Source organism: Cornus florida, unplaced genomic scaffold (assembly GCF_030987335.1).
Source record: "Cornus florida cultivar Cherokee Brave unplaced genomic scaffold, ASM3098733v1 CherokeeBrave_3.0.0_Hap2_Chr05, whole genome shotgun sequence".
Taxonomy (NCBI): Eukaryota; Viridiplantae; Streptophyta; class Magnoliopsida; order Cornales; family Cornaceae; genus Cornus; species Cornus florida.
Genome location: NW_026775575.1, coordinates 57,221,010 through 57,246,702, shown reverse-complemented (window position 1 = coordinate 57,246,702; position 25,693 = coordinate 57,221,010). Strand labels below are relative to the sequence as shown.

The 25,693-nt window shown below is 32.5% G+C and overlaps 1 protein-coding gene across 1 annotated transcript; it reads left to right on the top strand.

Annotated features, from left to right (window-relative positions):
• Positions 1–2,903: 2,903 nt before the first annotated feature.
• On the top strand, positions 2,904–12,872 carry LOC132306538 (mitochondrial import receptor subunit TOM40-1-like; the record flags this gene model as incomplete). Its single annotated transcript, XM_059803951.1, has 11 exons — positions 2,904–3,258; positions 4,291–4,372; positions 4,480–4,579; positions 4,714–4,809; positions 4,935–4,985; positions 5,190–5,255; positions 6,308–6,409; positions 7,646–7,714; positions 7,783–7,866; positions 12,275–12,370; positions 12,458–12,872. Coding segments are annotated over 11 exons (1,158 nt in total), but the record flags the coding sequence as incomplete, so codon positions are not given.
• Between the last annotated feature and the right edge of the window lie 12,821 nt (positions 12,873–25,693).

Here is a 25,693-nt window from a genome sequence, read left to right as displayed (position 1 = left end):
GGCATTATTTAAAGAGTCAAATTCAGGACATTTGAGTTTACGATTCGTCCAAATATCTAATGAGGTGTGCTGATTTGTGTTTCAAAATTTTTTTATTAAGATAAATATGTGCAAACATTTCACACATTGTGTAAAGTATTTTTTTTCCCGAGTTTATGATTCGCCCAAATTTTTAATGAGTTATCCTGATTAATTTTTTTTTTTTACTAAGGTAAATATTCACACACATTTTACAAATTGTGTAAAGTATTTTATTTATTTATTTTTTTTAATAAAAAAATCCTTCTGTTTTTCATAGCATATTTAACACCTCTCCATTAACGAATGAATATATATTGCTTTCTACTCTGAAAAACTATTGCTCATAACTACTTTTTTTCCAATGATTCTTAGAATTTAGTCAATGGTCTAACTTTGAACAGTAAATAAAATAAATATAACAAGTATTTAAGAAGTATTCATTATAAATAAACTAAATGGGTATTTCATTACATCGAGTGTATGGATGCTTTTACTATTTTATGTTGTCACTATTATCATATTTTAAGCTACATATATCAGTGATCCAGTGATACTAAATTCCTACTTCGGAGAGGTAAGAAATTCAAGCCTCATTTTTTAGACGGTTAATTTTTTAAAATTTTTTTTTAGACAGTTTTATAAATCAGAACAGAGAGATTTAGATTCAAGTGTCTAAAACTCTTTTTGAGTTTTGATTCAAGTGTCTAAAACTGTGTTTGTTTCGATTAACCAAAAAAAATTAAAAAATTATAGATATATCTTTAATTTGACCTCAATCCCTCCCATTAATCTCAAATAAGAGAATGAGTTACACTCTATTTTATCAAAATAACCGCGCAAAATTCAAAGAGTTACATATATTTCATTATAATTTTTCTTGATTTTATTTACAATTATCATCTTTATTTATACCTGAAATAGAAAAGGACTTGTAACTAAAGAACAAAAAACAGGTATTCTTACTTTACAAGTATATACAATAAAGGAAAAACTTTAAAGGGGGATCAAATACAATATGGTAATAACTTGTTGCTCAAGTATAATAACAATATCACAGCTATGCACACCCTCCTTGAACATTACTCATTAAAGTCAAGAACAATATTGAGTTTGAGCTCCAAATTTGAACTTCATATCAAGATTGACATAGATAAAATGATTATAAACCAAGCACTAATAAAAAATAAAAATAATAATAAAAATCTATTTATGAACTAAGTCACATAAAGCGGGAGCATAAGAACGACAGAATTAAGTCGAATTAAGTTATAAACAGTGATAATTTGGCCGAGAATATGTTCAGAGCGTGAAAGCGACACCTGTTGAGAAGGATTGTGTGACTTAATTTATGAATGGCTTTGCGTGCCTAACTAGTCAACTCACTTGTTGTTTAAAAAAAAAAAGCTATAATAAATAACATATATATATATATATATATATTTGTGTTTAAGTTTTTTTTAGCATTGCGTAATTCACACCAATGAGCACATATGGATTTTATTTGGGTAAATTGCATTGATACTGAGGTTTCGGTTAATGACACTCATATGTGAGTCAACGACTTTTTTAACAATGACACCCATATGATTTCAAATGTCATATTTATCCTTTATTATTTAATTCAATTAATTTATAAAATATGATACATGTTAATTGATAAAACTACTCTCATCATTAAGACTCTTTCTCTACCTTAATCTCTAACTAATTTTATTTTTTATTTATTTTTTGGTTCATTTTAGTAACTAGCTGTGGACACTCCTCTCTTTCCCCAATCTCTCTCATTCCCCTCTTTCTTACCATGTTAATTTATTTATTTTTGTGGGTAAATTGGACCCCTCATCATTCTTTTCACCAGTGGAGGAGCTATGTACCGGTGTCTGATGGAGGGAAACATAACTTGGCGATGGAGGAGATGGTGGCTAGGGCAAGTTAATTCATATAAACTGGGGAGAAAATGTTGCAGTGTTGTGGTTGTGGCGGTGTTGGATTTGTAATTGAGATGAGTAAGGGAAGGAAAATAGGTGTAAAAAGAAGATAAGAGATTTGGTGGGAACAGTGAGATAAAAAGAGCCATTGCTGTTTTCAATTTTAATTTATTTATTTATTTATTTTTTTTTCTATTGTGGTGGGTCTGGCTGGCCATGACTGTTTTTATTTTTTCTTCAACTCTAGTGGTGGTCGTTGTGGTATTGTTTAGATGTGGTTGTGGTGATATCTAGATTATCAAGGTGTTTAAAAGAAAAATTAATTATTTTTTCTGTTGTGGTGGTGGTGGTGGCAGTGGTTTTGGTAGTGGTGTGTTGGTGGTCTTGGTGCGGCAGTGGTGGTGGTTCTGGTGACGTTTGGAACGTATAAGTATGGTTTGGCCATGACTATTTATTTATTTATTTTTTCTACTGTGGTGTTTGGATGTGGTGACGGTGATTATGGTGTTGTACTTCGCTATTTAAAAAAAAAAAATTTTAATTTTCTTTTTTCTTTTTCTTTTTTTAGTTTTATGTTGTGGTAGATTGGTAGTGGTTATGGTGGTATAAGTATTATTATATATAAATTATATTTATATGTATAGAAGAGATGAAAAAAATAGTCTGGTCCATTAAATTTAATTAAGAGAATAAATTTATAATTTTATGATTTAAATAGAGTCGTTGACAGATTAAAAGCTTAAACTATAATTTCACATGTTTTGAGACGCATGGAGGGATATTAATGCACATTTCTAAAACCTCACAGCTTATGACCAATACCTCGTGTAAGTACAATTTAACCTCTTTTTCTTTCTCCTTTTTTTTTTTTGGTGAATCCAAGGGGATGGAAGGGAATAGTATTATTTGGTAAAAAAGTAAAAAATAGAAATAAAAAAACTAACCAAATAGATATTAAAAAAAAAGGAAAAAAAAAAAGGCAATGGTCTTAAGACTCTTAACCAAACTGGGCCTAGGGGTTTCGGTATTTTTGGGGAGGGTTTTTCTTCTCCTCTTTCTCTCTATTCCTCCAAAAACCATCAACTGCGGAAGAAGAAGAAGAAGCAAGCTGAGTTCTATTTATTCTTCTTCTTCGAATTTGAACTTTCTCTCTCTATTATCAAACAAAACCTAGCAATGGCCACTTTCGTCCCTCCTACTGCTACTATGCCGACGGCTTCCAAGCCGACCTCGGTCCAACCAGAGAAAGTCGACTACATGAGTCTTCCTTGCCCTATTCCCTACGAAGAAATCCACCGCGAAGCTCTCAGTTAGTATCATTCAATTAATCACCACACACACACACACACACACACACACACACATATATGTATGTATGTTTGTGTGTGCTCCCAATTTTTTAATTTTAATTTATATTTTATTATTTATTATTATTATTTTTAAGAATTGTTGATTGTAAGTATATTTATTTATATTCGAATCAGAAAGTGTGGTTTTGTCCGTTTACGTGTTTAATCATGATTTTGGAACTCTAAATAAACTCCATTGTTGTCCAATTGCCACTGTTTGTTCTTTTCATATTGAAGTTTTTGTAAGTAGATTGAGGATGAAACAGATTTATAAATTTCATACTCCTAGTGAAGTATGAGTGATTTGGGAATTTGGGTTTTGTACTGAAAAGTTTGATGTGCCAGTGACATTGTGGAATCCAAGGGAAGTATGATCGGCCCCAAAAAGTACACTGGTGGGGATTGTTTGGGTATAATTGTAGAAGTGTTTATATTTTTTTCTGGAAGCTAAAGTTGCCTTGAGTTTTGTTTTCTTTCTTTTTCTTTGTGCAAGTACTACAAAACTTGTATAAGTGAAATCTATAAGGCTTGATTCAGGGAAAAAATTCACAAGTCTTTGAGCTAAAGACCTTATGGAAATCAATATAAGCATTTTCAAAAAGCAAACCATGAAGTACATGAGGTTTTAGGGCAATTCAATGATTTATGGATTACTTGATATGGCTTTAGGATTTACCAAAATTTGTATAATTTTGGGCAGGCTGCCTTGAAAACATTGCCTCTTGTAAACTTCAAATGCAGTTCCAATTGTTGCTCAACATTTGAGCAAGCTTGTTTTCCGTTTTAATTATTAGATCATGTTGTACCTCTTGCCACTGAAAAAAAGATAGAAAGAAACTTTAGCTGTTTTCATTGCATTTTCTGTGTGATTCTTATGAGTGAAGGAATGCCATGTTGAAATTTGTATGACTAGACGAATGGCTGTTGTAAGGGGGGATGGTTTTTTGTTTTACTGATTCAGGATGTTGAATTGCTTAAATATATTTTGGCAGTGTCCTTGAAGCCAGAATTTTTCGAGGGAATGCGATTTGATTTTACCAAAGGACTTACTCCGAAATTTTCACTCAGTCACAGGTGGTTTTGCTTTTTCCGTTTGAAATTTCCGGACTTGTGTTTTATCTTTTTCATTTCCATGTTTAATTCTTATTGATTTTAATTACTGCCTTATCACCATTTATCAGTGTGCTCATGGGACCCGTAGAAATTCCTTCTCAGTCTACCGAGGCCATTAAGATTCCCACTGCTCATTATGAATTTGGTGCTAACTTTATAGACCCAAAGGTTGGTAGCATCCCATTGGATTTATTCCCTTCTTATGTATGAATGTCAATCTAATTATGTGAGAATTAATGGATCCCATTGGATTTATTCCCTTCATGTCAATCTAATTATGTGAGAATTAATGGTGCCTGCAGTTGATGCTTTTTGGGAGACTGATGACAGATGGGAGGTTAAATGCTCGAGTCAAGTGTGATCTGTCCGAGAATCTTACTCTGAAGGCCAATGCTCAAGTACACATATGTTAATTGTCATATTTTGTTGGACTTCTCGGTTTTCCTTTTTGTTTTGAACTGACAGTATATGTACATAAGTAAGCTAGTTGATTATTTCTATTTTTTTTTAATATCTTTTCCAGCTTACAAATGAGCCGCACATGTCGCATGGCATGTTCAATTTTGATTACAAGGTCAATACTCGCACTTATTAATCTCCCTCTCTCTACATGTGTGTTGTTTTACTTTCTTGGACAATGTAGTTGATGTATCCGATACTTTTGTTTCTTTACTTAAGAAATGTCGAATCACATCAGTAAGGCTCTTTTTTGCTGGTAATTCAATCCAGATCTTTATTCCCTCAGTTTGTCTTATTTTATTATTTTTAATAAATACAGGGTAAAGATTTTAGGACCCAATTTCAACTAGGGAACGGTGCCTTATTTGGAGCCAATTACATGCAGGTAAAAAAATCTCCCCCTCCTTTCTGATAAACTTTCACAAAAAATTTGAGAACATATAATCTGTGCTGATGGATTTGTGATTATTGCATGACATATACTTTTCAGGATTAAAATTGATACATATATTGTAGACCTGAAAGTCCATCCTTAAATGGAAATCCATCCAACTTAAAAATGGAGTTGGCTTCTGGTTGTCCAATTCAGGCAAACAAAATCTTTTTTTTTTTTTTTCGAATTCTCTACTTAGAATATATATATACACACACATAGACTCTTTTCAAATTCCGGTTCAGGTTAGTCAGACTATAGCAACACCTGATCTCTTCATTATTTTTTATTTTTTTTAAACAACACGTGCACACACTCAGGCACACCACACTGCCCTATGTGGGACTCGAGCTGTTGACCTCTCCTTCGGGGAGGAGAGCTCTGACCACCTAGGCCAATGGCCCGAGGCTCAATACTTTCTCTTTAAACTAATGAAGTGCTTCTTTGAAACTTGTTAACTGAAACGGAAAAAAAGAGGACACCTTAGGACAGGCTGAGTCTCAAAGCAGCAACGACCACATATTTTTCATCTTTACATAGGAAGTTTAATATTTTGTTGTTACCAAATGATAAAGTATGGGGTAGTTGGACTTTTTGCGAAGTTCCGGGAGGAAGACATTTCTAGATACGTTGGTGATGACAACCTCTTCCAGTCTTCCCCTTGCACCCAAAGCACCACTCACATATATTCACACTCTATGGAAATGTTGATTGTGCAAGTCGTCTACATTATCTTGCCAAATTATTGTGAAAGTTGGTAACACATTATTTATTGGGAAAACCTCAAGTATTTATGGATATATATATTTTTTTCATGCAACACCTATTGAAATACCTGTTATTTTTTATTGATAATATTGATTTAAATTAAGGCACTCTCCTTCCTCTGCCTCTCCCTTCATCCTTTTCACTCTCTCCCTCTCTCTTGGTGAGAAGCAGAAAATCGCATAATAATTTATGCAAATTTTTATTGATGTTTTACGAAACTGCTTATTTGCCTGCAGAGTGTGACACCACATTTTTCTTTGGGTGGCGAAGTATTCTGGACTGGTCAGCATCGCAAATCTGGTATTGGTTATGCTGCTCGATACAACACAGATAAGATGGTGCGTACCATGACTTGAATTTCATGCCATTTCAAAGTGCTCTTTGTTTCCTCTTATTTATCTGTATATTAGTTGTTATTGGTTAATACTGAATTGAATTGAGATAATATCAATTATTTAAGCTGAAGTTGTAGGCCAACATTGGTGTACAATCTGAAGTTGTATATTGTTTGGGCATGCATTTGTTGCAGATCATAATTAGACCTGTGAAAGGGATTATGATCCGCTATGCACTCTGGCTTGAGTTCTTTCTTTTACCTCAGATTGATCTGCGTTTCTAATCAAAGTTTTTTTTTTTTGTCCAATATATTCACGTGTTAATACGGAAAAGGGTTTAAATCAGTATTTCTCAATGGGTCAATGTTCCTTACGCATGCTGGATGAAGAAATTTATGCATGCATGAAAAGGATTTTATGGATGAAGGCTCTATGAGATAGGATAGCTTTTAACTGGAACGTATAGGATTTTTTTCCTATTAAAAAAATAATTGGAGCACTTTTGGTCTGCTTTATAGTCTAAAAATGTGTTTACAGTTTGTCCGAAATAATGCTTGTAAAAGTCAATGTGCAAATTTTTTCTCAGCGGAGAAATTAACTAATTCGCGATCCCTTCTCTCTATTGAAATTTAAGTTGTATGATCCCATTGAATGGGCCTCTAATTTATTTATTTATTTTTTGGGTAAAAAGGGGAGGAGGACTAGGGTTTTGGGGTTTTTAAGTTAAAAGATTGAAGCCTCTTCTTTTGTGGCTAACAAAGTCTGTAGGGCGGGGGCTTCTGTTCTTCTTTTTCTTCCTTCCGTTTATGTTTTCATTTTTCACTATTTTCCAAAGCAAGACACCATATTGGTCTTCCTATGTTTTGAGCCCCTGTTTGGAGCCAGATTCTGTAATACTGAGAGGACTCTCTTTTGTTGTATTTCCAAATACTGAAAACAAAACGGCTTCCAGATGGGCACTTAGTAATTCACGAATTTTGTTTTGTCTATTTGTTTGTATACAGCTCTGATCCTTCTCTTTTTTGGAGGCAATAAATGTTTTTATGATGTATTTTTATTTTCCTCTTTATTTAATTTTATATTCTTATATTTTTTTTTTGGGTGGGGTTGAGGTGTAGTTTTAGTGATTCTGATTGTGGCAAGCATGAATAATTGATGATTGATTGAAGCAATTTTATTTTTCTGTGTACTTATGTGGTTTCTTATATAACAAAATAGAATTCTTATTTTTCCCTACAGGTTGCCACGGGGCAAGTTGCTAGCACTGGAATGGTTGCTCTGAGCTACGTACAGAAAATATGTGAGAAGGTAAAACAGTGCAAGTTGTTTATTGGTTTGTTTTTTAAACAGATTTCTTACACTATTCTTCCATGTAGGTTTCTCTGGCAGCAGACTTCATGTACAACTACATGACAAGAGATGTCACAGCAAGCTTTGGTTATGATTACATCCTTCGACAGGTAACTCCTGCAATTGAACTTTTTTGATATCCGTGACATGTAAATATTTGCACATTCTCTCGTTCATGATTGTAGTATGTTTGATTATTAGTTAACATTCTTGATTGTTAATCCATGACATACAATTTATTTCACTCAAGTATGTGTACAAGATACAAAAACTGAGCCAACAGGCCTGCCTATTCCAACTATTTGTTTTTTATAGCCTATGAGGTGTATCACGTGTTAATAACATTTCTTCCTTTACTGTGAAAATGGTTATCCAGTGACTTTCACCTCAGTGCTGTTAGAGGATGTCACCATCTAAGTGGGCTAAAAATCTCTTTGAGTACCAATAAATTGCGAGTAGTTAGTTTTGTACCAAATTTGTTGAAATCTCATCTTGAAGAATTATAATTGAGTCTCTCTTTCTTTCCACTTGTACGCATATTTGAAGGCTAAATCCTATTTATTGTGCAACATGCCATTATGTTCTTTTTCCAACCAAATCTTTCTCTATACTTTTGAGTACCTACATGGTGAACAATGAGGGTCTGCTTCTGATTTTCACGTTTCTTGATATCGATGGTTTTCAATGCTTCACCTTTGAAGGCTTAATCCTATTTCTTTTGCAACATGCCATTGTGTTCTTTTGCCAACCAAATCTTTCTCTATTCTTTTGAGTAGCTACATGGTTAACAATGAGGGTCTGCTTCCGATTTACACATTTCTTGATATCGATGGTTTTCAATACTTCACCTTTGAAGGCTTAATCCTATTTCTTGTGCAACATGCCATTGTGTTCTTTGGCGAACCAAATCTTTCTCTATTCTTTTGAGTAGCTACATGGTGAACAATGAGTGCCTGCTTCCGATTTACACATTTCTTGATATCGATGGTTTTCAATGTTTCACCTTCTTGTTCCAATAGAAACTCTTATTTAGTTATTTAAATTTTCCTTGTAAGAAACATTTACTGATGAGAGAACAAAGAATAATTTAAATGGAAGAACAATAAGTGCACCGAAGCTCCACTAGCTGCAGCAGATGGTAATAAACAAGGGAAGAAAAACACAAGAACGACATTGATCATTATCTTTTGATTCTCGTGTCTAGCGTAATGTTAGAAGAAAAGTGGATGCTAGCCAAAATGCCTTTGGTAGGACAACAAATGAACTGAGCTGAGCCGATCTCTACAGTTTTATCAAATAGCTTTCTTCAAGAGTTTTCTTTTTCTGCTGGGGAAGGGGAACGCAAGGTAGTTCGGTTGGCTTACATCCTAGGTTGAAGCTGAGCCAAAATCTGTTCCGCTAACCTTAGCCAAACTCTCGGGTGAAATGTTTGTGCTCTGCTCATTAAGGTTGGAGAGGTTATCGAGCTCGGATTGTGTTCGAATGAGCTTGACCTATCAAATCTCAGGTTTGAATTGTTTGGTTGTCATTGTTCACCAAAGCTTGTGCTTGGGCCGTGTGGCAACTTGAGCTTTTTCTCTTATTTTCCTTTTCAAATTTATAGATACATAATGATGTTACACATTTATATTCTAGAGTTAACTATTTTTGAAAAAAGATACATTTACAGACAGAGTAAGAAATAACACACACACACACACACACACACACACACACACACACACACGAGAGATACAGTAATAGATATACACACCTAGATCTTGCCTCGTTTTATATGCTATGTCCTCTAAGAGGTGAGAGAGCTTCCCCTTTGCTTCTTCTATTGAAAGAGACACTTTGGTTAAACAAAAGAGATTAGAGAGAGTTTTAAGTTTGGACAAGATAAATGAGACAGAGACTGATCTTCAATGATCATAGGTGTATCGTAACTAGAAGACAGAGAGATAATGAACTTCTGAGGGGATAGAGATTAGATGGGAGAAAAAAATTGGAGAGATTGAAGAAACAAATTTGGGTTTAATGAGCCTAGCTTTTATGTCTATTTTCATAAGCTTGTGTGAGCCAAGCCTGACAATATTTGGGCTTGGTTTGTTCGCTAGATGAGCCTAAAAAGTTCGCTCAATTTGGCTCATTTACTTAATAAATGAACACAAACTTAGCTTTCTAAGAGGAGCCCTGAGTTATTCACAAACAGCTCACTCTATTTGCAGACTTAGCCTTTGATTGTATTTGTTTTCTTTTGTTTGGCCTTGTAAAAATTATTGATTGCTGAATTTGGCAATGTTACTGAATATGTGCCACATTGCAATTTTGTTGTCTAATTGAAAAAAAATAGGTGGTTTTGATGGCAACTATGTTCATTCAAATTTATGCTGTTATTCTACTAGCATTTACATTCATATTTCCCCAAAAATAAATATCATATATGTTTATTCTTCTGTTAAAGCAAAATTATCTAAGAGACTAAGACATGCTATTTTGTAATACTTTATAGCCTTGTAGGTCTGCAAATGAATTGAATTGTTTGTGAACAAAGTGATGCTCAGTTCTTGTTAGTTCATTGAGTAAACGAATTGGGCTCAAGCTCATTTTTAAGGCTTGTTTAGTAAAAGACCGAGTTGGACTTATTTAAAGGCTATTTCATCAAGTTTGATGCTTGAGCCAAAAGGTCCATTTTTCTTGGGTACCCACCCGCCCTTCTGTCACTCAACACTGCAACCTTTGCTTGGAATTCAATTCCCTCTCCACCGGGAGAGATTAACGTATCTATATGTTAGCATAATTATATAGATATCATAAATAAAATATATCTGTATACAACATTCTTAGATTTGCAAAAAGATAAGGAAAACAAGAACTCAAGTCGAGCCCTATTTTTGTTGAACTATAGCTAGCTGAGCTTGAGATTGGCTAGATGAAACTCGCCCAAACAAGATCTCCAACCTTGATGTAGGGATGGCAACAGGCCGGAGTTGGGGTAGGTTTGGCTAAACCCTACAAACCTGTCTCAGAATAGGGGCGGAGTTGGTATGACGGATTTTTAAGGCTTGTTTAGTAAAAGACCGAGTTGGACTTATATAAAGGCTAGTTCATCAAGTTTGATGCTTGAGCCAAACGGTCCATTTTTCTTGGGTACCCACCCGCCCTTGTGTCACCCAACACCGCAACCTTTGCTAGGAATTCTATTCCCTCTCCACCGGGAGAGATTAATGTATCTATATGTTAGCATAATTATATAGATATCATAAATAAAATATATGTATATACAGCATTCTTAGATTTGGAAAAAGAAAAGGAAAAAAAGAACTCAAGTCGAGCCCTATTTTTGTTGAACTATAGCTAGCTGAGCTTGAGATTGGCTTGCCCAAACAAGATCTTCAACCTTGACGATGATGAGTAGGGATTCATTATTTTGATTCTGATCCAGGAGCACTACCAAAGTGTTTTGAATATGTCCAGATTAGTCCTGCTTGGGGCAGGCATTCAAATGCTAGGTGATATTCATTCAGGTCCAACAAGTGCCTTTTTACCTTGGCCAATAACCAACTTTGCCCCAGGTTCTAGACTTCTAGTATTTGTCCATTTAGCAACTGTAACCGCATAGCTATTGTGAGCAGGGAATTCCGGATCTACCTACAAATGACTTCTATTTTGAGGCAATTTATGTATTTTTAGGACCTAATTTTTGGTCGATGTTGTATTGAGAACAGCGAATCATTTAAAAGATGGTTCTTCAGTCTTTGAAGTGTTCTATAAGAAATATACTGTTAGTTTTAGAAAAGTTAATAGCTCTTGGAGTAAAAACTATGCTAACTATTGCAGGTGCATCTTTGTATGTGCCGTGGCTTTATCATTAAGGCTTTTATTGGCAAACCTGATGAACTATTCTATGCTTCTGATAGCTAAAGGCGGGGATCTCATTCCCCATCCGCATCCTTGTTTATTTTTTCACTCCCATAACCGTCCCAAAACCCGCCGGGTTTTTCTAAGCAGCCCCCATCCCTGTCCCCATTTACATAATCGGTTCTCCAAAACCGCCCCAAACGGGGCGGGCCCCGCCGAGTTGGGGATTTTCGCCACCCCTACCGATACCTAAAGAAAAATTTGAAGTATGATAGTAAACTATGCTTTGTTGTTTCGTTTTAAAACAAAATCTGAGTATTTAGGCTATGAAGTGTTTTTATCTAGGAAGATTGAGACAATTAGCAGTAAATTAATTTCTCATCTGGTTTGTTTATGAATCTTGTTCTTGACGTCAATCACATTATTGTAGTTTTTGTCATTATGAATGTTAACAGTTAATATGGCTCTTTACCTCTTAGAAATACTAGCAGAAAAGGGGCCAATGTTATTCCTTCTTGTCGAGTCTTTTGAAGGTTTTGTTGCTACGAAATTCCCAAGTCTACTTTGCAGATGATATTATGCTAGATTTTCATACCCAGTTTGATGTTTTTGCTGCAAAAAAGTAGAATTTCAAGTAATTATTATTGTGGTTGATTTACTGTTATGTATATTCAGTGTCGCCTTAGAGGGAAGGTCGATTCCAATGGCTGCACGTCTGCTTTCCTGGAAGAGCGATTAAATATGGGTCTTAATTTCATTCTTTCTGCAGAGGTGAGAACTAACGTGTGCTTGACGTTCTTTTACTAGTTTCCTCGCTGTGACCTTATTCTTACTAACTTCCAACATTATATGTTGCAGATAGATCATTGTAAGAAAGATTACAAGTTCGGATTTGGGTTGGCAGTAGGAGAATAGGATTAAACACTCACAGTTGTGCTTATGCTCATTGCGGCATGTAACTTGGCTTTTGGGTTGAATTTTGCATTTCATGCGGATCAAAGAATCAGTTTTGCACATCTCCTCGGGTAACATTATTTGTGGGGAGCAGTGTTAGCTGCTGCAACAGTTAATCGTATCTGTAATGGTTGATTTTGCGGTTTGGAGCTATTATTATTTAGATTCCCTTAAAAGTTTTTTTAGGGTTTGCTATACTGGAAATTTAGATGGTTAACTATTTGATTAATTCCTCAAAGTAGAGTAGAGGTTTGTGTAATGATTTTTAGAAAATTTCAATTTGCAGTAAACTCCAATGAAGGTCAGCATCATTTCCCTATATTTTTTTCATAGTGGATCAACGAGTGGATATGTTCAATATGAGGTGGACTGAACTACTAGTTGCCAGTGATAGAGCATATAATAGGGTTTTTATTATTATTATTATCATTATTATTATTATTATTATTTTTTTCTTTCTTTTTTTGTGTGCATTTTATCCCCGAGTAAATTGAATGAAATTCTGATTTATAACATAATTTTAATATAAAACAATTCAAGCATTAATAGGTTAAAATGATTTTAGAATTGCACTTTTGTTTCAAAATTATAAGGGACAGTGTTATCCATACCACAGTGACCACACTCTATAGCTTATGAAGCAACAAAATGGAGTATGATATTTCTTTTTAAGTACTCCGTATAATTGTATTGTTTTCTTTTCTAGAAAAAAACCGAGTGTGGTGTGACAATGCTTTTGGGCAATGCAAATGTCATTACTTCTAAATTTTTTATTATTTATTTATTTTTTAGGTTCATTTATATCGGTATGTAGTGTGTTATCGAAATGTATAAATTAGGTGAATAGTAAATTAGAATAACTATGCTATTATTATAAGCAGTGGATTGTCACATGGGATCAATTTCATTTATTGAATCAATGGGTGAGACCCATTGTGGGACCCTCACGAAGGATTCAATTTTATATGTTCAATTTTGTTCCTAGCAAATTAGCAATCCTATTTAGGACCTGAACTAAATAATTTACTATTTAATAGAAAATTATTTTTAGAGAATTACGATTTTTTTTTCCTTCTAAAAGTAACTAAATAAAGTTGGTTATGTTTGGTTACGTAAAATTGGAGCATTAAAATTGAAATTGAAAAAAAATTTAGTTTAGAATTGTAGAAAATTAAATTTCATCAATTTTAAGACTCTAATTCTATCTAATTCTATACAGTCAAATATATCAATATTTTTGTATTAAAAAACAAATTTGAACCAAATAAAATCTTGAATTTTCCTTCAAATTTTATGTTCATCAACTTATAGAATAGTATTGTTGTGGAACTTTCTTGTAAATTATTTGTTCTCCAACTTATAGAATAATATTAGTGTTAATAAAAAAAAAAAAAAAAAAAAAAATTTCTCGTAAATATTTCATCCTACATACACTAGCGTAACTTGGTTTATACTAATCTTATCTAATCCTAAGGAGGCCAATAAAATATGGTCAAGTAGATTCAGACTTGACTCCAAGGCCGAGGAGGGGGAGGATTGTATATGTGTGATTGTGTAATCACAGTATTTACCTTAAAACAATATGCTCTTCTACTCATAGAGGAATGGTTCCAACCAATCACAAATAACTGAATAAGGTTGATATATTTAATTACGTGATAGTTTGTGATTGGTCAGAATCACATAATTTTGGACTTTTTAATAATTTCTCATTTCTATCATGGCTCGAGTCTTTTGTTTCGTCTGGCAAGTAAGATGGAAGAGAGAAAAAAAAAGGGAGAATATATTGTGTCATTCTCGCTTTTTGTTTGGTTGAATAGAAGAAAATAAAATAAGGCAATACCTTATCTGTGTTAATTATAAGAAAAATTTTGTAATTTAAAAACATTTATATAGCTTTGTCTTTCTTCTTTTTTGTCTTTGGTTCATCAGAAAAAAAAATTTGTAAATCATTTCTCTTCTCTCATTACCTCCTCTCTACTAAATGGGAACATTTGTTTATATAAAATTCTAATAGTGTAATAATTAAACATTGGCAATTTTCATTTCAAAGTTTGATTACTGTGGTGTGAACAAGCACTTCGTCACCCGAGACAACTAGTTAAACAAACCCCCTAGCCCCCACCCCCAAAAAAAACTACATGGGCAGTCTACCAGGTTGGAACCTGGGACGGTGTGAACATGAGAAGTGTCGATGCAAGCAAATCTATTCCAATTTAAAAATGGTACGTGCATCTATGCCTTCGATATATATATATATATATACATCAGCAACTAGTATGAACAATGATCTGTGATGGAAATGGGCTCATTCTCTTGCTCGATGCAAGTTTCCATCCTCCAGATTATCAAATATTTATAACACCAAGGTCTTGCCAATATCATATTTATTCAGAATATTGAAGGTGCACGGAGCGTGAGAGCAAAACTCACTATTGATTTAAAGTGAAGTAGTCGGACGTGGAGATCCATCGATCAGGTAATCCTCCCTTACTCTCTTCTTCTTCTTCAACAAATTAAGGTTTCACTATGTTGTTCATTTTTATCTTGCATTTCCCTTGGTATCTTGCTCAGTATATAATATGGTGTAGCTTTTGTTGGCTAGACTACTTCACACGTTTATATTACTAATACTCTTTTATGCAGTAGCTAACAGAGTGTGTGTATATATTTATTGAACCCTTTTAAGTAATTTTTCTCTTTACACGTTACTTGGTAGATAGTTAAGATTATAGTAATTTTAGTACAGAAATGTGAAAATATTTATATTGGAGGAGAAAAGGCCACACAAGATTTGGTTACAACAAATTAGAGGAAGAAAAAGAAAGATAAATAAGGTTAAGAAAAGAAAAAGAAGAGAAAGGGAGAGAAAGGAGGAATAAAGAAAGAGCTAAGAGAATGGAAAAAAGAAAAGCATTTTGAGAAGGGAAGAGGGGACTGAAATTGATACCGTGTGACAGAAAGAGAGGAGGAGAGAAAGCTAGCTTGAGAGTTCGGTAAATCTAACATGCTATATATTCAATTCTTCATTCTTGAAACTTTTTATATTGTTGTTCAAGTCGGTCCCCCAATAACAGCATACTTGTGTGTGTAGAATGTGAAATTTTATTTTTTATATATAAGAAATTAGATCAGTCGTTTGATTTTTACATGCATTTGAATTTTGAACCAACTGTGGAAAAATATCAAATCTTGTTTTCTAGAGTGTATATATTTCAGATATTTTTATATTGCCGTTTTACAAATAATCCCTTGAACTATTGATTTGTTGCAATTAAGGACAAACTCATCACAAAAAAAAACTATTTTACTGTTTCTAATAAAAAATTTCATTTCTTATTAAATTTTTTTATTATCTTTTCTCTTATCTAAATATTAATTATAATATTTACCTTAGTTCTATTATTAATATCAATTCATCATATCATCATAAAAATGAAAAAAAAAAGATAAATAGATTTGTAACTTCCATTTAATTTATGAAATGATTAACTTATTATTAAAATTGTATAATTTTTAATAATATTATAACCAGTTTAAACTTTTTTATCGTAAAAAAATATCTTTTTTTTTTATACAATATATTGATGAAAAATTAATAAAAAAATACCTTCTTTTCATGTAATATATTCACTACAAATTAAAATATTAATTAAATTTTTTAAAAAAATTTTACAAAAGGATTTTATTTAAATAATTAATTTCAAAAATTAAAGGTAAATTTATGCAAATTTAATGGAGAATATGTCATCAAATTAGTATGATTTTTTTTTTTCATAATTTATTTAAATAAGAAAAATAGATTAAGTATAATTCAATAAGAAGGGCATTATGGTCATTTAATGAAGTATAGTATGGGCATTGGGGTATTTTGTAACATAATGTGATAGTTTAGGGTGTAATATGCACAAAATATAACTAAGGGGGATTATTTTCAAATTCAAACATAGTTTAGGATTTTTAATTCTTTTAATTTTTTTTTTTTTTTTACACTTTACCCTATAAATAATGAATAAATAAATAAATAATGTATCATTTATATAAGTATAGATAGACATAAATATAGATATAGATATCGATAAATGTGTTTTTAATCCAAGTAAGAAACAAAAACTCCATTGTGTATTATAGTACTTTTTTTCAGTTCTACATTATATACATCGTTTTGAACCATCTCATTACACAAAGACGCCTTTACCAAAATATGATACAAAATCATACTCCTTCTTAATACTTGTTGAGTGTGCGCAACAGAATGGTTGTGGAATATAATATGGATAGGTAATCTAGAGGATAATAAATATATTTAACTTGCTCTTTTATCCAATTTTTACTTATTTTAATTTTATTGAAATAAAACTAAAATCAAACCACAAAGCAAAAATAAAGTGCAAGTAAAATAAATAGAGTTTGAGAGATGAGATCAGGATTTTATCGAGGAAACTCCAATTGGTAGAATAGACCAATTGTAATAGGAAAAACCTCGTTGGACTCTCCAGTCCTGAGATAAACGATCCACTATGTTTGAAGCAAAGTATACCGAACTTTGACTCAGTCTCACATCCTATCGTTCTACCAAAAACCAATTGCTGACAATCCTTGACTTTGCGACACCCCAGTCCAATAGTTCTCAACCTCAGGCTTACTCTCGATCTTTGTAGATGGGTTGCAGGTAGATCAGACAACACTCCATGAATGCTCTGACCCCTTCAAAGTGTGATCGCTTCACCCCTTTTCTTCTAGGTTTGAATTTGACAAAGAACGAATGAATTCTGCTTTTCCGGAATTTCGGAATCTTCAATTATGCTTCAATTCCAATGAGATAGAGAACACCACTACTAAATCACTCTTGTGTTTATGTGTGTGCTCTAAAAAATAAAATCAAAAAAATTAGATTGATTTTTTGAATGAATAAAAAAAATATCTCTTAAAAAGGCTCTCAATTAGATTTTGAATTTTCTATACAAAAGTCGTGAATAAACCGGTGTGTATGACAAGGTTTATATAGAGTTTAGAATGACCTAATCCCTCTGAAAATATGAAAAATTTCGTGCATAGGATTTGGTATAGTTCTAAACCAACTAGGAAAGAAATTGGGAAAAAGGAAACTGAAGTTATACCGTGAATAAGACTTCTTAAACCGGTTCAGAGGGGCTGAACCGGTTCAAGTTTGGCAGATTGTATTTCGAGCCAATCTTGAAGCCTTGAACCGGTTCAAGGAGGCTGAACCGGTTCAAGTATACCAAACTTGAATTTTTGGTTTAATCAGGCTAAAAAAACACTTTATGGTAAGTTTTTGAAATAAATACCACGTGTAGAATGTGTCTTAACCTTTTTAGAATCCTTCCTAATGTGTTGTTCTTACCTTCTTCGAAAAATCTTAGTTATGGTAACTTTGAACAACTTTTCCTTTCCGCAGTCGCTGTCGATCCAGATATAGTAACTTGAATTTACAACTCGACTAGGACTTGTTTTGACACCGAAAGTTACCAATTGCAGAATATATATTTTTTACAATCTTCCCAAAATATATATCTCACAATCTCCCCCTTTGACAATTTCGTGACAAAACCCTAAAAACAACATGTAATCTACCCAAGCAGAAAAAGCAAATTACGATGAATTGTCAAAGAAATACAACGGCACTCTTCTTGAACATCATGAAGCTTCAATGCATGTAGTAACCTGTAATATACATATTAGCTCAACAAAACTACCCGTGAAGCTTAATCAAGAAAGATAAACAATCAACATATATCAATATGTGAATATCAATGTACATGTATCTCCTTCTCAATTCTAGAAACTCTCTCCCTCAATTATGCACATTCTCCCCCTTTTTGTTACAAATTGACAAATAAAGCTCAACAAAGAAGGAAAAGAAATAATGTGGAAGAATTAACAAGAAAAGAGATCAAAACTATCATCCATGCATAAGATATTGCAAGAAACACAAAAACAAAAATATCTCCATCCAATTAACAACAAAAATTCCTAATAAAAACTAGAGTAAAGTACAAAGACACCCCCTGAGGTTTAGGGTAAGGACAAGGAGAGGAAAGTTTTCCTATTTTGAGACAAAGACACCCCTTGAAATTTGATAGAGCTACCAAAGACATCCCAATGATAATGAATTAATATTTTTAATCCTCTGACTTTTATAATAACCAAATTGACTGTTGAAATGACCTTTCTACCCTCAAACCCATATCCATTTCTTTCTTTCTCGCCTCTCTGTTCTCTTCCTCCTCTTACTTGAAGGTATTTTTGGACAACAAATACCTTCAAGTATGTACGTCGGTGACTACTTGAAGGCACTTGTCAAACAAATATTGCTGCCTTTCCATTCTACAATAAGGTCTTGTTTTACCTTTAAAAAATAAAATAAAATAAAATAAGGTCTTGTTTAATTCTTAATATTTGAAATAAGCATAAATTAGCGTAAAAGCGGTACAGTTTTCTTTGAAATGTATACCATTTATTTGGTTTAATTTTCTAAAAATAATTTCTATTTTAAAAGAATAAAAAATAATACAGACTTTGTTTGGTTGATAATATTTTAAAAACTCAATTAAAAAAAAAAAAACCCTTAACCAAATAGGTCTTAATTGGTCAGTACTCTTTCTAAAAAAGGGTAAAAAAATAAAAAAAAATCTAATAAAATATTAGAATGCAAATAACATGAATACATTAATTAATGAATAAAACATGCAACTATTTCTTAACCTATAAAAAAGGAAGGTGGGGATTTCATTATTTAATACATTTGTTTCGACAACTAAATTTACAATCACAAACTCTATGAACTCCTTTATTGCAAGATAGAGAGCTTGCTTCTTATACTAGGAGAGATGTATTCTCATATTGAGTTTATTTAGAGAGAGAAATATGCCTTTAGAGAGAGAAAGGAGGAGAGAGAGAGAGATGAAGCTTTGGAGTTTGGTTTTCTTGGTTCTTTTCTTGGGGATATTTCTCCAAGTAGAAGCAGAGGATGGGTTCATTGGAAGCAGATGAGTACATTTTATGTTGAATGGTAGTCTTTACTATGCAAATGGGTTCAATGCATATTGGTTACCCACGCACGTACTTGAAGGTATTTGTTGTCCAAAATACCTTCAAGTAAGAGGAGGAAGAGAACAGAGAGGAGAGAAAGAAAGAAATGAGTACGGATTTGAGGGTAGAAAGGTCATTTCAATAGTCAATTTGGTCAATGTAAAAGTTAGAGGGTTAAAAATGTCAATTCATTATCATTGGGGTGTCTTTGGTAGCTCTATCAAATCTTAGAGGATGTCTTTGTACCAAAATAGGCAAACTTTCCTCTCTTTGTCCTTACCCCAAACCTCAGGGGATGTCTCTGTACTTTACCCTAAAAACTAAAAGGAAAATCTTTTTGGATGTTTTTCATTTTTCAAATTTTTTTATTTTCATTTTTCTGATATTTTAACAAAAAATATGAGATAGCAATTTCCATGAATTTCAAGCATACATGAGATCCAAAAATTTCTGAAGAATTCAAGAGAATTTTAAAACACAATTTTTAGATCCCACAAATTATTCAATCAGATCAATTCTCAAGCATACAATCACAACATGAAATTTAACTTGCAATTTTTAGAAAAATTTAGAAATTTGTCTAGCAAGTTCACATGGGTGTGTGTGCAATCCAATCTCATCAAATTTCAATCAAATCACATTGACCAACTGTCTAAATCATATTGATCGAAAAACATCAAGATAAGATTATTTTGAGCAAACTTTTCTAAGCAATGCGGCTTTCACTCTAAAGAGTAGACAGCAATTCCCTATTTCGACTTATCTCCTTCTTTCTTTTTACTCAAATAGATTATCTTCAAAGTCTAGTAGGAGCTTTCGAACTAGTCTTAATAGGTAGCCTTTTCCTTAGTAAAGATTTTTAACATTCTTTTGATTTTTTTTTTCTTTTCATGCTGAAATTTTTCATTTTTTTTTTTTTAAACACATACTCTTTTTTTTTATTTTTTATTTTTTTATAAAAAAACAATAACTTTTATAGCTTTTATGAGCAATATGACCTAATCAACTTCACAATGATTTTCAATTAAAATTTTCAAAGTTGAACTAGTGCACAAGAAAATTATGAACTCAAGAGACTCATCTCTAAAAAGAAATAAACAAAGCAAATTGTCTTTCAACATATAGAATACACATCAAGAATTTTTTCTTCAAATAATCATGTATCCCCAATTTGCATTCAAAAATAATTAATTCAAGAGAAATAATTATCACTCATGCATTGACAAGAAAAATATGATCATCACTTTCTCATGAAAACAAACAACCTAAATCCTAAAGTACAAGATATGGTCCAATGGAAACAAGATATTCATCAAAGCATAGTCCATGACCATAAAAACTCTTTAGGAATTAGTTAGGGGGTTTTGCACCCATAGACCCAATAGGAACAAGTCCCATAGCATCAATAGACACATAATTAACCAAGTTTTCCTTTTTGATCCACACAGTCTTTACATTCAACTTTTGAAAAGACTTTTCAATTTCTCCATTTTTCTTGTTTCAGTAATTCTTAGCAGTAGAATTTTTTGGTTGATTCACAAAATTTTGCTTTCTAGCATAGACCCTATTCTTAGCATAAGAACCAAAAGCATGAAATTCAGAAAAATATTCTCTTCTCTTCCTGTAACAATAATGTTGACTATGTCCAGTCCTACCACAATAAGAATAATAAAACACCTTGGACACATTCTTAGCATGCATAGACTCAACAAAAAGTTTAGACTTAACAATTGGCACATTCAAGTTCATGGGTTTAACAAAAACAGTTTTACCCTCTTTATTACATGAAGCCTCATTAAAACCTAAGCCAGTTTTGTCATTCACATTCTTACCAACATTAATCATTTCATCAAGTTTAATCTCCCCAGAAGTAAATCTAATCAATTTCTTTTGTGACTTTCTTAGTTTAATTTCAAGAAATTCCAATTTAGAAACAAGAGATTCATTTGCAGAAATAACTTGACTTACCTCACCTTCTAGGAATCTTACCTTTCCACGAAGATCTTCAATCTCTTTCTTTTTCTGTTCACTTTCCTTCTTCAGAGCATCTCTTTGCTTCTCAACTTCTTTCAATTCTCTAGATTGCTTATTGAAGCCTTTCTTCGTTTGAACATATGTAGCATATAATTCATTGAAGGCTTTATCATAATTTTCCTTTGTTGCTTCCTTGTAACAATCTTCATCATTAGATTTTGCTATGTCCTCAAAATCCGAGTCATCTGTGTTAGACAAAGACAATTCTTTAAAAGCATCATTATTCACAGAAGCAACAAAAACAAGAGGATTATCATCATCATTAGAAGAATCATCAGAAAAAGAAGCATTTTTATCTTTAGAAACTGAAACATTCATTGCTTTATCCTTTTTTATTTTATTTTATTTTTATTTTTATTTTTTTATTTTTTATCTTTGGACTCTTTCCTACAACAAAGCTATTTTTAGGACTTGGACACACTGTTAATGTATGACCTATACCACCACATGTCCAACATTTAATCTCAGTTCCTTTAGACTCCTCTTCTATCCTTTTATCTCGTCTCTCACTTCCCCTAGATGAAAACTCTCTATTCCTAAACCTTGACTCTCCCCCTTTCTTAAATGCATTTATCTTTTCAGACTTGATTAAATTTCTGAACTTCCTAGTGATGAGAGCAATTTCTTCATCAGACTCACTATTATACCTAACCTCAGACTTGGAAGAATCAGACTTTGAAGCTTTTAGGGCTAAGTCTTTAGGTTTTAGGGAATTTCCATTGTACTTCATCTCATAGTTCTTAATATGACCTACAACCTTATCAACTTGCATGGTAATGATGTTTTGAGTTGCTTGCAGTGTTTCAACTTTGATTCTAAATCTTTAAGGCAAAGACCTAAGAATTTTCTTGTTAATCTTCTTATCTGTCACTTTCTTTCCTAAGTTTCGAAGGCCAGACACAATATGGTTGAGTTTCATGTAAAACTCAGAAAAGGTTTCATCTTCTTCCATCTTAAGATTTTCAAATTGAAACACAAGCATCTCAATCTTTGAAGATTTGAATTCATTTGTACTCTCATGGGTAAGTTGAAGTATATCCCATGCCTCCTTTGCAATTTTACAATGAGCAATATGAGCTAACTTAGATTGGACAACATATTTGAATAAAGAAAACAAAGCTTTGGTGTTTCCTTCTTGAGCATTATTCTCAGCCTGAGTCCACTCAGATTCTTCCTTCTCAATGATAACACCATCTGTTGTGACTGTAGGTTTTTTATAACCTTTTTCAATTGCAGTCCAAACATATTTACCTTGAGTCATAAGAAAAGTTGTCATGTTAGGTTTCCAAAAAACATAGTTATCACCATCAAACAAAGGAGTACGTTGAATAGATCCACTTTTCTTAATAACGCTATCCATATCAAAATTTGAAAACAAAAACAGAGAATTTTTTTTTTTTTTTTTTTTGAATATTCTAAAAAAAACAATTCCACAAGGAACAACTCAATGCATAGAGGATGGCTCTGATACCACTTGTTGAGTGTGCGCAGTGGAATGGTTGTGGAATATAATATGGATAGATAACCTAGAGGATAGTAAATATATTTAACTTGCTCTTTTACCCAATTTTTGATTATTTTAATTTTACCGAAATAAAACTAAAATCAAACTACAAAGCAAAAATAAAGTGCAAGTAAAATAAATAGAGTTTGAGATATGACACCAGGATTTTATCGAGGAAATCCCAATTGGTAGAATAGACCTGTTACAACCCAATTGGTAGAATAGACCAATTGTAACAGGAAAAACCTTGTTGGACTCTCTAGTCTTGAGATAAACGATCCACTATGTTTAAAGTAAAGTATACCGAACTTTGACTCGGTCTCACATCCTATCGTTCTACCAAAGACCAATTGCTAACAATCCTAGCTTTGCGACTCCCCCGTCCAACAACTTTCGACCTCAGGCTACTCTCGATCTCTGTAGAAGGGTTACAGGTAGATCGTACAACACTCCACGAATGCTCTGACTCCTTCAAAGTATGATCGCTTCACCCTTTTTCTTCTAGATCTGAATTTGACGAAGAACGAATGAATTCTGCTTTTCCGGAATTTCTGAATCTTCAATTATACTTCAATTCCGATGAGATAGAGAACAACACTACAAAATTACTCTTGTGTTTATGTGTGTGCTCTCAAAAATAAAATCAGAAAAATCAGATTGATTTTCTGAATGAATAAAAAAATATCTCTCAAAAGGCTTTCAATTGGATTTGAATTTTCTATGCAAAAGCCGTGAATAAACTTATGTGTATGACAAGGTTTATATAGAGTTTAGAATGACTTAATCCCTCTGAAAATATGAAAAATTTCGTGCATAGGATTTGGTACAGTTTTAAATCAACTAGGAAAGAAATCAAGAAAAAGGAAACTGAAGTTATGCTGTGAACAGGACTTCTTGAACCGATTCAGAGGGGTTAAACCGGTTCAAGTTTGGCAGATTAGATTTCAAGCCAATCTTGAAGCCTTAAACTGGTTCAAGGAGGTTAAATCGGTTCAAGTATACCAAACTTGAATTTTTGGTTCAATCAGGCTAAAAAAAACACTTTATGGTAAGTTTTTGAAATAAATACCAAGTGTAAAATGTGTCCTAACCTTTTTAGAATCCTTCCTAATGTGTTGTTCTTACCTTCTTCAAAAAATCTCAATTATGGTAACTTTGAACAACCTTTCCTTTCCACAGTCGTTGTCGATCCAGATATAGTAACTTGAATTTGCAACTCGACTAAAACTTGTTTTGACACCGAAAGTTGCCAATTACAGAATATATATTTTTTACAATCTTCCCAAAATATATATCTCACAATTCTCGCTTTATAAAAGCCACTATAGCATAACTCTAAATTGAGAATTTGAGATACACTAGGTTGTAGGTTAGTCTAGGACCTTCTAATGCCATCACCGGAGGTTCATCACCCGTGAAATGGTATGTATATATATATTTATACACACACACACATATACACACTTTCAACATGAATTCCATCAATATTTTAGATATATCTATATCTTTTTTTATGTATATGTAATATATATATATTTTTAGAAATAAATTTCGAAATGGATTCTACAGTATTACTAATAAAATTTGAGTTCAACTAAAGTAAAATACATATGGTAGTGTTTTGGTTGCATAATATATCGATAATTCTATACACGTAGAATTTTAGTTCAGAATCTTTATACAACGTAAATTATGAACTTCTCAATAAATTTTTTGAATGACAGTAACGACTTGTTTAAACACATGACTTTCCGAGGCTTTCCAACTAACCGTTGTAGTTCATTCGGGAAAGAATTCTATAATAGCTAACTAACATTTCAATCAAATTACTTGGAGCATCTCCAATGGCTTCTCAAATGGGCTCTCAAACTCAAAATATAGCAGGTAGATGAAATTAAGGCACTCCAATGGCCTCTCAAAAGACCTCTCATATTTTGAGATTCTCAAATATATTTTCAAATATAGCAGCTCTCAAATGGTCTCTCAAACTCAAAATATAGCAAGTGGATGAAAATAGACACTCCAATGGGCTCTCTCAAAAGACCTCTCATATTTTGAGATTGTCAAAAGTTGCTAAAATGAAAATAAGGCACTTCAATGGGCTTTCAAAATATAGAATGGTTGTTGTGTCAAAAAATAGCATTTTGAATGAAATGTAAAATTGGAGCAAAATTGTAAAAATATAGCATTTTGACACTGTAACTCCTCTCAAAATATAGATTTAGTATGAAAATATAACATTTTGCATTAAAGATGCTCTTACGTGTTAGTTATCTATTTATAATTGTACACATATAATTTCAAAGAAAAGGTATATTATATATACAACACAATATTTAATATATTTTATTTATATAACTTTTCTCAACAAAACAAATTTAATATTCATGCATATCTCTTTCATATCGTAATGAACTATTACGAGAACATAAAAATATAGTACCTCCTCATGTACTAATTATGTATTGTATATATAGTGATTCATTCGTTAAAGAATTCTATGATAACTAACTAACATTTCAATCAATGATTCTATGTGTCAGTTATAT